Source organism: Propithecus coquereli, unplaced genomic scaffold, assembly GCF_000956105.1.
Source record: "Propithecus coquereli isolate 6110/MARCELLA unplaced genomic scaffold, Pcoq_1.0 Scaffold163, whole genome shotgun sequence".
In the NCBI taxonomy this organism is placed as follows: domain Eukaryota; kingdom Metazoa; phylum Chordata; class Mammalia; order Primates; family Indriidae; genus Propithecus; species Propithecus coquereli.
In genome coordinates, this window is record NW_012140858.1 from 2,657,077 (window position 1) to 2,669,247 (window position 12,171).

Consider the following 12,171-nt stretch of genomic DNA (forward strand, 5'->3'; position numbering starts at 1 on the left):
AACTCCTGGGCTCAAGCAATCCTCCTGCCTCAGCCTCTCAAAGCACTGAGATTGCAGGGATGAGCGCCTGTGCCTGGCGCTGGGATTTAAAAAAAAAAAACAACAGACTTCCAGTTCTGCCATTCATTGGCAGCTCATTGCCCTATAAAATGACATTGCAGAGAGAGGGAAAGAACAGCCTAGGTCAGCGCTCTCAAAGTGTGGTTCGAGGACTGGCCCATAAACTGTGTGATTGATGATCAGAAAAATACTGAAGCCGAGAGTAAGCACTTGGAAACGTTTATAGCAATTTGACATTGATGCGGAACCAGGTTACACACCTTGTTGAATGCTACAGATGAGTGTTGTCAAGCTAGTGCTGATACAAGTTACGCACAGTAGGACTACAGCTTGGTTGGCTTGAGGCAAAAGCCAACAAAAAAATAGTCCTTTACGCTGGAGTTTGAGCAGCACTGATCTGTCTTGCCTGTGATGCCTTCTGGCTGAAGTGTTCTCAGTCTACATAGAGGATCACATTGTAGAAATGCCTCAGTTGTACTGGCCACTTCCTTTGTTGCCTTCCTCTTTCCCCAGCCAGGATTAAAAGGAAGAGTAAAACGGCCAACATGCAAGTGCTTACAATGTGCTTACTGTGTCCAAGTGCATTCTCTTCCCGCCCCCACCCCCCAACATACACAGTTGGCCCTCTATCCATGGGTTCCACATTTGCTGAATCAACTAACCGTAGATTGAAAATATCTGGGAAAAATAGCCAAAAAAAAAAAAAAACAAAAAAAACAACAACAGGAAATAACACAAAGAATAAAAACAACATAGTACGGACTGAGGATCCCTTGTCCAAAATGCTCGAAACCGTAAGTGTTTCAGATTTTGGAATATTTGCGTATACATAGTAGAGTATCTTTGGGAATGGGATCCAAGTGTTAACACGAGATTCGTTTATGTTTTGTATATACCTTATAGCCTAAGGGTAATTTTATAGAATATTTTTAATAATTTTGTGCATGAAATAAAGTTCTTACTGTGACCCATCACACGAAGTCAGGTGTGGAATTTCCACTTGTGTTGTCACATTGGCACTCGACAAGTTTCAGATTTTGAGCCGAGCACAGTGGTGCAAGCCTCTAGTGCTGGCTACTCAGGAGGCTGAGGCAGGAGGATCCCATGAGGCTAGGAGTTCGAGGTTGCAGTGCACTGTTATAGTGCCTGCGAATACAACTGCACTCCAGCCTGGGACACAGAGGGAGACCCCATCTCTTTAAAAAAAAAAAAAAAAAAAAAGTTTCAGATTTTGGAGCATTTCAGATTTTCAGAATGGGGATGCTCAGTCTGTATAACAACTATTTATATAGTATTTACATTGCATTAGGTATCAGAGGTAACTTAGAGATGATTTAAAGTATAGGGGAGGATGTGCATAGGTTACATGCAAACACTATGCCATTTTATATCAGGGACTTGAGTATTCACATATTTTGGTCTCCACAGGGGTCTGGAACCAATCCCTCACCAGATACCAAGGAACAACTCTGTGTGTGTGTGTGTGTGTGTGTGTGTGTGTGTGTGTGTGTGTGTGTGTATAATCTCCTTTATTCCATACCACAACTATGTGGTTTAGATTCCTTATTATTCCCATTTGAGAGATGAGCAAACCAGGGCCCAGTATCACAGCTAGCAACTGGTAGAGCTAGATCGTACTCTGTAGTCTGACTTTAGAATCTTGCCACTTTTCTTTGTTATTCTGCTTCTTTGTTGTTTGTATTTGTTCTCAAAGAAGGGGAGTAGAGAATATTATTAGGATAATAGCAGGGACCCAGTTTCGGGGAAATAGTTTGGCATCAGAGCTGTTGGGGTTTTTTTCCTTCCTTTACGTTGGTTCTTGCTGCCACCACTGTGTCAAGACATACCTGGAAAGGAACCAGCTTTGGGTATTTGAAACTCAAACCTCACAAGAGGCACACCTTGGCTTTGTGTAGTGCTTTTTAACGTTAATTATTATAATACTTCATGGGATCACTGCAGTCGTCATCTGAGGCCCAGAGGAAGGCATTGTTCCTTCCCCACTGCGTGGGTGAGGAAATGAAGTAGAAAGCAGCTCAATCAGTTGCCTGGCCTCTTAGACGCCAAACGTCCCTATGTGCAATGTGCCATACGCAGCAGACATGCTGTGCGTGTTTGTTGTGTCGATTCATGTGTCACCCATGATGATCTACTCCAGAGTGTGAAGGCCGCATACATCTATGGAAAGGCAGACGATGAGACTGGGACTCTCGTCTTTGCACCACTGTATGCAGCTGGTACCTTCCCTCTCGTTCCTCTTGCCAAAGACTGTCAGCCTTCTTCCATCCTGTGTGTCCCAACGGAGACCACGACAGAAATACAGCCGTGTGTGCACAGCTGCTCTCTACCTGCCTCTGCCTGTCCCACTGACTAGTTCTTAGCTGTTTCTGATATTCTGGAAAATGATGTGCCATCTGCTGAGCCCTTGTCTCTCTATTTAAAGGGATGACATATTTTTATATAATTAAGAAGTTTTCTTCTAACAGTTTAGCCCCCAAATATGAAGATGGAAGTCACTTCATAGAAAGAAATACTGCATGATCTTACTTACAAGTGGAATCTAACAAAGTTGAACTCATAGAAACAGGAGAACGGTGGTGGCTGGGGGTGTGGAGGAAATGAGATGTTGGTCAAAAGATAACAAACTTTCAGTTATGAGATAAACGAGTCCTGGGAATCTAATGTACAGCATGGGTGGTGATGGTATGTTCATTAATTTGATGGTGGTAATCATTACACAAGGTACACATACATCAAATAGTCACGTTGTATACCTTGAATATATGCAATCTTTGCTTGTCAATTAAATATTTAAGAAATAGAAGTTACTTTTCCTGGCGAGGGAGGAAAGGAGAACCAGCAAGTTCTCCTGCTGCTCTGCTTTGGAAACTGAGGACCCTGCATTTTAAAGATGTCACTTAAATAGTTCTGTCAGCATTTGTACGTGCTCAGCACTGAATACAAGCTTTCTCAGAGGCTGGATTTGTCAATTAATGTGTTTAGTCCTGTACGGGACATATTCCTTTCCAAAGCCAGGAACCGAAGGTTATAAATAACAGGCCTAATTAAGTCCTTAACTGTGCCCTGGCCTGCTGGCTGCAGGAAGCTCGTTCCAGCCTCAGAGCAGTCTCGAGCAGAGGGAAGAGCTGGTTTTTGGCTCCCACGTACCAACCAGCTGAGCTGCTGCAGCTCTTCTTTCAACTTCCGAGTTGTGCTTGAAAACTTCCTGTTACTGCTGTTTTCCACCTTCCTGGAACACTCTCTTAGCCACAGGAATTCTGACCAGAGGGGAAAGATTTCTGGGTCTAGTGGGTGAGAATGACTAGGGGTCCCAAACACACATCTGCATTCTCTTAGCACATCTAGGAGACGAGCATCTTAAGGTCTTGGCTGTGCTTTGATGTGGTTGTGACCTCACACAACCAGAGCTGCTGCCGCCGAGATAAAACCAGGGTATCAGGAAGTGGTTTAGGGCTGATTCTGCTCCAAGGCCTCGGCCATTTCTGCTATTAGTGACTGATCGTGGGGAGCGTGGGAGCAAGATAGCTCCCAAGTCTGTCCCAGGGGAGCTGGGGAAGAGAGAGCCCTAGGTATGGATATCTTAATAGGAGACCCGAGTTTTGAGGTGAAATCTCAAAAAAATTGCTCTGAAGAGTGAAGGAAGTTTGATTTTTGTGAAACCATGGAGTGATAGATAAATCTGATCATTTTTCTGTAACCCAGAGGAGGGAGGTGGCCTCAGGGGTTTCTATGACCCTCACCATGAATTTCAAGCTGGGGTGGGTTTTAGCACAAAGGAGCCCTAGGCCACCTGAGGAGGGAGGAGTGAGTCCTGGGGCTCCTTAGTGTGTGCTAAGGTCGGGGAGAGGCCTCTAGAGCTGAGGGGAAGTGTTAGTGTGGTAGAGTTTAAAGTTTTGCTTTGTTGTTAGCCTTGAGAAAATTCAGCAGACAGCAATGTAGTTTATTCTCAGGCAAGTGGAGTTTGGATTGTGTAGATGTGGCTCTCCCCATTTTAATTTGGAGGTTGGAGAAATGATAGGTACTGCATAGGGGGCTGGCTGCCTTCTGCTGGGTCTGTCCGGACTACAGGCTTGATGGCTACGTCTTAGGATTTGACCCTCCTTAGAAGCTAGGGAGGATATCGAAGCTAGTGCTGGAAACCAGGAGGGGCTGGGGAATTGCATGAGGATTGAGCTGGAAGCATCCCTACCCTAGTGTGAACAAGGAGAGTAAACCGTGGAGGGAGTTTTACATTTACTCCGTTCTGCATTGGACTCCTTTAAATGCTAATACATCCATGTATTACTATTCAAAGAAGAACAAGCAGAGAATTCTTTACAGAATTCTTAGATACCTTCAAAAGGTAAAAATTGATTGTGGGGGCTGCTATTCTGGGCCCTGACCCATCGGTGGCCTCATCCTGGGTATAGTGCCAGGTACAGTTTGAAATGGGAGGTGAGAAGATACGTGGCATGGAGGTGAGCAAGGGCGTTGGCGTGCAGGGGGCGCGCGTGCCGTGTGAAGCGTATGGGAACAGGAGACACTGCGAACCTGTCACTTCTCAGGTTGAGGAGAAGTGAGGAGGAGAAGTGGAAATTGGACTCACTTGGACGAACCTCTTGAAGGCTGTGGACCTTTGAAGGCTCTTAGAACCACCGGGATGGTGAATGTTCTGGAATACGAGGAGAGAGACACCTGATGTTTTCCAGTTCTCTCGACATTGGCCATGATCTCAGCCTGGGTTAGAAAGCTGGACCTATCCAGCCAAAGGAGGGCAGAACTCTGTCATCACCCATATCTTACTCAATTCCTGCCACAGCCTTCCATCACTGTGGTTATTCCCATTTTACAGACGAGGAACCAGGGCTCAGGGGAGTCATATAACTTAGGTGCCAACGCTAACAAATGGTGGAGCTGGTGTTGGGCCCCAGGTGTATCTGGCTCCAAAGATGGTGCCCTTTCCCCCATGCTACGTGGGTTCCAGCACCCTCTGCCCCCTCGAGGGGAGGGCTCTAGCTTTCCTAAGCGTGGACAGATAGACGCCAGCGGGGCTGTGGGAGACAGCGTGGACCTTCTCTTGGGTCCCCATCCTGTCTCCCAGCTTCTCAGTGGCTGTGCAGGTGAGCTGTGGCTCTCTTGTTCTCAGCGCACCTGCTCTAGACCCATCTTACGCACTCGCCTCTCCTTCCCTCCTCACCTGCCGTTCTCTGAAGTTTGTTTTTTTATCTACTAAAATAAAAAATGCATTCTTTCAGAGCACTGGGGACTTTCCATTTGCCAAGTTCAGTGGCCTCTTTTCAGTCTTTACCCTGTCTCAGTGTTTTCTCAACTTTTTTTCATTTCATAGCTCATATGGAAACTGAAAACATTTGTCTGTTTGCATGGCACACTGGGACAGGCAGACGAGGTTGCTTGAAGCTGGAGGTGACCAGCCAGGGGCTCTGGCTTCCCAGAGGGCCAGGGGATCAATGGCGCTGCCATTCACATATGGCCAGTTAGGAGGCTCGGCCCAGCTGCTCACCCAGTGGTGTGTGGATGAGGAGACCGCCATCTTGAATGGGTTCTGTCATTGGTCTTGGGACCTGTCCCACGGCAGCCATGAGCTCCCCTCTCCCCCAGGTCTTGGGCTTATGTTGGCCTTGTACAGTCTTTGGGGGATTTTTTAACCTCCTGTCATCACGAGAGCAGACAGTGTGACACCTCCAGCCCACTTTCAGGAAGGAAGGTTAGGTAGAGACGTGTATTCTAGGGCCTGGGAATGCCTGACTCACACAGAAACGTACAGTCCCATCCCACGTGACACTCCTCCCATCACTCCAACAACCCGTATTCTATAATGGAAGTTCTCGTGAGAGGTTGGGAGCCAATGTGAAAAAATGCAGCTTTGTCCTCTATTTAGAAGGTTTTGTCTTTTGAGGTTTCATTTGGTGATTTTTTTTCTTCTTGGTGTCTTGTGATAAGCAACACCCAGCCATTAGCAGTGGCTGTTACCATCTTGGCATCCCTCAGACGCAGGGTAGCACGGCTCACTGGTATCTCAGACGCAAGGTAACACAGCTCATCAGTATCTCAGACACGAAAACTCAAACATGAGATGAGGAATGCTCAGCATTACTGGTCAATGAATGGATTGTCACAAGGACACTGTCCAAAGAGAAACAAAGGTGAGGAGAATGTGTGCCTGAGTGTCGCCTGCCAGCCGTCCCCTTCACCAAGCTGGGCGCCTTCACAAGCTGGTCACTTCAGACAGCTCCACCCTGGTTCCTTTTATTCTCTTTTTTTTAGTCCCCCACCCGCCCTCTTCCAACTCCCGCCGTTGTTGGGCTTCTCTGGCTCTGTTCTCTGATTCACCCCTCCTGCTTCTGTGCCCACCTTTCGTGGTGACCTTCGCTGAGTCCTTTATGGACCCCATGCAGGTCGGCTTCTCCATGAGCTGTACCCATGGGCCCTGCCCTCCTCAGCCCCTTCTTTTTTCTTTCATACATTTAAAAAAATTTTAATTATAATATATGCATAACATAAAATTACCATCTTAACCATTTTTAAGGGTACAGTTCAACAGTGTCAAGTAAATTCATATCATTATGCAACCAATCTCTGGAAATCGCTTCATTTTGCAGAACTGAAACTCTATCCCCGTTAAACAACTTCCCATTCTTCCTCCCCCCAGATCTTGGCAACCTCCATTCTACTTTCTCTTTCTCTTTCTCTGACTTTGACCACTCTAAGTACCTCATATAACTGAAATCATACAGTATTTGTCTGTTTTGTGACTGGCTTATTTCACTTAGCATAATGTCCTCAAGGTTCATCCATGTTGTAGCGTGTATTCTCCTTTTTGAGGCTGAATAATATTCCATTGTGTATGTGTGTTAAAATGTGCACATTTGTTCAACCATTCATCCACTGATGGACAATTTGGGTTTCTTCTACCTTTTGGCTGTCGTGAATAATACTGCTATGAACATTAAGTGTACAAATACCTCTTTGAGGCCTCGCTTTCATTTCTTTTGGGTCTATACCCAGAAGTGGAATTCAGCAGAATCATATGGTAATTCTTTTTTTAACTTTTTCAGGAGCCTCTACACTGTTTTCCATAGCGGCTGCACCATTTTACATTCCCACCAACAGTGCACAAAGCTTCCAGTTTTCCCACATTCTCGCCAGCACTTGTTATTTTCTGTGTTTTGGATGGCAGCCATCCTCACGGGTGTGAGGTGCTATCTCATTGCAGTTTTGATTCGCATTTCCCCAGTGATTAGTGATGTTGAGCATCTTTTCATGTCCTTGTTGGCCATTTGTATATCTTCTTTGGAGAAATGTCTATCAGGTTCTTTGCCCATTTTTAATTGGGTTGTTTGGGGTTTTTATATTGTTGACTTGTCTCAGCCTTCTTTGTGGAGGGAGGTTTCACCCTTCCCTTGGCTGCAGCTCCTTCCTTTCTCTGGTCTGTGGATCTGTCATTTGCTCTGAGCCCTTTGGTGGCACTATTGCCACCCTAGTCACCCAGACTAGAAATTTCAGTCTCCTTTCCGATTCCCTGTATGTTATTTCTCATGGGCAGTTGGTTGCCAAATCTGTCAGTTCAGTCCCCACCAGATTGGTTTAATCCATCCTCTCCTTTCCGGTGTGAGAGCCACCGCCCTGGTTCCAGGGTATCCCGTGCGATCGTGCCACTGTATAGTTTGGAGTTGACTCATCTCTGATGTCTGGTGAAATCTCAGGGTGTGGTGGCGTGGGCAAAGGGTGGCATAAAGTTTGAAGGAACATAGTTAATAATGTGATATTTTATATTTGGAAAATGAAAAAGAAAATGAAAATGAAAAAAAGTGTATTTTTTTATAATACATGGAATAAAGCCCAATAAAACATTCTTGACTTGAGGGGCTGTACAAATGACAGATTATCTTTTGTGAACAGCAGTTTACAATGTTGGTACTGATATCAACTAACAGACCTTTATTGAGTGCTCAATATATGCAAGGCACCAAGTGCTTAGCACGTGTTATCTCTTTCAACCATGACAACATCGTAAGAGTCTTATCACCCAGACAGAGAAGCCGAGGCACTGAGAGGCCTCGAGTCACACCTGGTACGTAGTCGATGGGGTAGTCAAACTCTGTCTGCCACAGCGAAGGCCTCAGAACACCTGGCCTTCTGGAAGGGCCCAGGCTCCTCATCCTCTACCCACTGCCCACCCTCCCCACCCCCAGTTTTGCCGCCTGCAGTCTCTCCCTACACCTTCGTGGGTGATTCCGAAGGTGGGTCCAGGTGTCTTCTCACCTGTGCCACTTGCATGGACTTGTGTGGACTGCCACTCTGGAGTGCCTCCACTGTCCTGTCCCGCTTCTGTCATCTTTACAGAATCGCCTTGGTGCCGTTTCCTCCATGAAGACTGATCCTCCCCGAGGTGGGATGCCCTCTCCAACCCCCTCACAGTGTCTCACCTTAGTGTCTGGACATGTTCCTCTTCCTTCCCTGCTAGACCATAGGTACCTCGAGACAAGATTTGCCTGTTGAGACCTAAGCACTTCGCTATTCCTCACTGACGAAATGATAAGCCAGGTATTGCCCAGACGGAGGCTCAGGCAATCATGAAATCAGAGCCGCAGTTTTGACTCTGAATTTTTGTTAGTTGACTAGAGTTCCCAACCCCAGAACAGAACCCAGGAATCTTTCCTCCATAAGAAATCCTCTGAGTCTGACACTCCAGCCTCCCTCTTCTTGCCGCACCCCAGTGAGGTTCTCTTTGCAGAGCTTTGCTGTTTCTCCTCACAGCCAAAGTTTCGTTGAGTGGAGGGGAAGACACGCTTCCCCAGTGCTGACATGAGCAGCGGGCAGGAGAGGGGTCAGGGGACAGGCCTGTGCGCTGGGAGTCTGTCCGTTGAGGCTGATCCCTGGACCTTTGCGGGGGAGTGCTCTGCAGAGGTGGGGCCAGGCACCCTGCTTTTCATTTCCATTTCTGCAGAGGTAACCAACAGTGATGGGTGGCTCGGCAGGGAAAGTGACTTCAGTCATGGCATCAGAAGAAAAAGTCAATCTTTTATTTTTTTTTTTCTCTTCCAGAAGCTCAAGTGGTTTGAAGAAGGCTGCTTTTCCTTTCCTCTCTTAACAGAAGATTTCCTTTAAGTTGCCCAGGATGTCTGTTTGTATCTTTGTGTCCAGCTCATCCTTGTCTCCTTCAAGTTTTGTTCTCGTGCCAGGCACGTTTGACTCCTCTTGCCTTGGCTGCATCCCTCCACTCCCTCCCGTGCTCTGCAGCCATCTCCAGATGGTCTGTGGGGCAGACGGCCAAGTGCCCTGAAGGTGTCCAGCTCCCTCAGGCCTGGCCTGCCCATTGGTGTCCTTGCCCTTAAGGCTTGGGTGTAAAACTTCCCTCTTTGGTCAAGATTGACTCCTGATGGTGACCATAGCCTGGAGACTTCGGGGTTCATGGGCCCCAGCACACAGCATACAAGACCTCGCTCTTTGTTGGGAAGCATCTGGCGGGTGGGTGTTTGACCCAGCTTTGGGCATGTTGACCCACTAGCCACCTTCAGAACCCAGTGGGGCACTTGAGTAGGAGAGAGAAGCCGGCTTTGTGCTTCAGGAACCACTGCGACCAGGGGGCCCTCTCCAGCTGTGTGGGATGTGTGAAACTCACCAAAGCAAAGAGAAAGCTGTGAAATTCAAGTGACGTAGTAGTGCCCTTTTGAGAAAGTCTTCTAAACCTCTGTAAGAAAAGCTTGAAGTACCCCGCTATATTTTTCTTCTTGTGTTTCAGATTCTTTTGACACACATAAATAACTTTCCTCCCATTTTCTCAGACTTATCTAACTCTAACTATTCGTTTTTGATTATCTATCTGGAAAAGCACGGACAAGTCTCTCGTTTATAATGTGAGGTTGAAAGGAGGAAATTGGCCAATAATCTTATTATTACAATTCTCTGATTAATGAGGAAAGGCATGATCAAATGTCACAGGTAATGGAATGGTTCACATGATCTGGGAAAACCTTCTTTTCTAGTTCCAGTATGGGACATAAGAGAATAGTGGGGTAATACCAAATACTGCTGTATATTCTCAAAGTGTGCGCACATTTTTAAGTATGGATAGGTAAATCCTAAAAGGAACCAAAGACATATGACTCTGAATTTCAGTGGTGTTTCTTCCTGTGTGTAAACAGGGAGGTGTTTCCCCCATGAGTCTGTGTTGTGCTTGGATGGGTTTAAAGATTGGGGTTAGGCTAGCCCCTTTTCAGAACTCCTCCTTTTAGACCTGAAAACTCCAGGCTCTGCTTTCAGATAAATGCCTCCAGAGGAAGGAATGTGTAGATGGCATTTTAATGTAGTATTTTGGCCTTTGACAAATGTGTGAGCGGAGGAGCTTGAGGCAGGAGATGCCAGTTACGTGTGCAAAGCACCCACGTGTGCCTCCCCTTCCCAGGTGCCAGCAGATGTTGAGAAATGCCAGGATCGGATGGAGTGTTTCAATGCTGATCTGAAAGCCGACATGGAGAGGTGGCAGAACAACAAGAGGCAGGACTTCCGGCAGCTGCTCATGGGGATGGCGGACAAGAACATCCAGTATTATGAGAAGGTAATGAGTGTGCCCGACAAGACCACGGTTTCCATGAGCTGGAGCCTTTCGTAAGGGCCTGCCAGAAATCCAGAGGCAGGGATCCTGCTAGTATCATCTTCTTCCCTTATTTGATCTCACTCTCACCTCCCTGCTTGTGCCCTTGCCCTGCCATGCTGGCTGTGGCGCCCAGTTTGGAAGCAGAGGCCCCCAGGTACACACAGGGGTTTCCCTTGCAAATGCTGCTGGTGGAAACAGCAGTTTTACCGTCCATGCTCTTTGGGCCTGGCGCCTGGTTGCTCCCCAGGGTCAGTTGGACCTAAAGCCAGCAGGTAATGCAGGATTTGGGGTTATTTTACACTGTCTTACGGTTCTGGATACAGGAGTTCTTCACTTTCATTGTGCCATGGGCCCCTTTGGTCATCTGATGAAGCCTGTAAACCCTTTACCGAAATACTGATTGTTTTTGAAATAAACTTTAAAATGCCGTTTTTTTAAATACCTTAAATAAAGGCATGTAGGATTACAAAGGAAAACAGTTTTATTCATGGATCCCCTTGATCTGTGGACCTCAGGTTAAGCACCCTGACACACACACACACACACACACACCCCACCCCCCACCCACCACAAACTACAGCCCAGTCTCCCCAATCAAGGTTTGCATTTCTGCTAATGAATCCCGATATTCCTTAAAGGCTTAAAGTTACAGATGAAGAATGGCCCCATCACAATTCAACAAGTATTAATAACTTGTAGACTCGAAATCAAACTGTTGGAAACACCACAGCCCCCAGCACGCTGGACAAGTATTAACTCGGCTGCCTACACCACGATCCTGGAAGCACGTCCTCATCCCAAACCAGAAGAAGCGATCTCTTTCGAAGGCTTTGATGGCTCTGGCTGCTGTTCAGGGGCAGCGTGTCTGCATCTTTTCAAGGTCATCAGTAGGAGGGCTCAGGAATCCGTCATGGAATGTTCCCTATTTGTCAGGTCTTAGGGAGGGACAGTTTGAAAGCAGAAGGAGAAGGGTGACGTGCTCCTTTTCTCACTCCTGTGTTTTTGGAGCCCCATAATGCTGGGCTGGCACTCGGCTGGGGGCTTTGCATGTGTCACCTTATTAAATTTAGCCCTCGCCATAGCACTGTCATATGGGTGTTATGATTCCCAATTTAAAGCCAAAGAAACCGAGGCTCCGCAAAGTTCGAAACTCTGCCCAAGGGTGCACAGCCTGTGAGTGACCAAAGTAGGATCAGAGTGGGCTCTGATAGGTCCACAAGTCTGAACGCTTCTGACACACTGGCAGCCTAGGGGACGGGCCACCTGTCCTCAGGACAGTCCTGCCTGCCCAAAGGTGGGATGATCACTCCATGTGAAGTCAGAGCCTCTTCTGTTTCTCTACTGATTGTGCCCTTAGGCAAGATGCCTTCTGTGCCTCTGTGTCTTCATCCGTAAAGTGGGCGTGATCCTTCTCCACCGAACGATTGTAAAGATAACATGAAATGATGGATGCGTGAGTTCCTAGAACACTCCTGGAACGTGGCGGGCTCTCA

General features: G+C 47.0%; 1 protein-coding gene across 1 annotated transcript in view; it reads left to right on the forward strand.

Annotated features, from left to right (window-relative positions):
- The window catches only part of SNX30 (sorting nexin family member 30), a 110,838-nt gene that overhangs the window by 92,440 nt on the left and 6,227 nt on the right, over nucleotides 1-12,171 (forward strand). Inside the window, exons 9-11 of the mRNA XM_012641202.1 lie at nucleotides 3,997-4,016; nucleotides 8,121-8,142; nucleotides 10,487-10,639. Coding sequence (XP_012496656.1) covers nucleotides 3,997-4,016; nucleotides 8,121-8,142; nucleotides 10,487-10,639 — 195 coding nt within the window. The remainder of the gene's footprint in view (nucleotides 1-3,996; nucleotides 4,017-8,120; nucleotides 8,143-10,486; nucleotides 10,640-12,171) is intronic.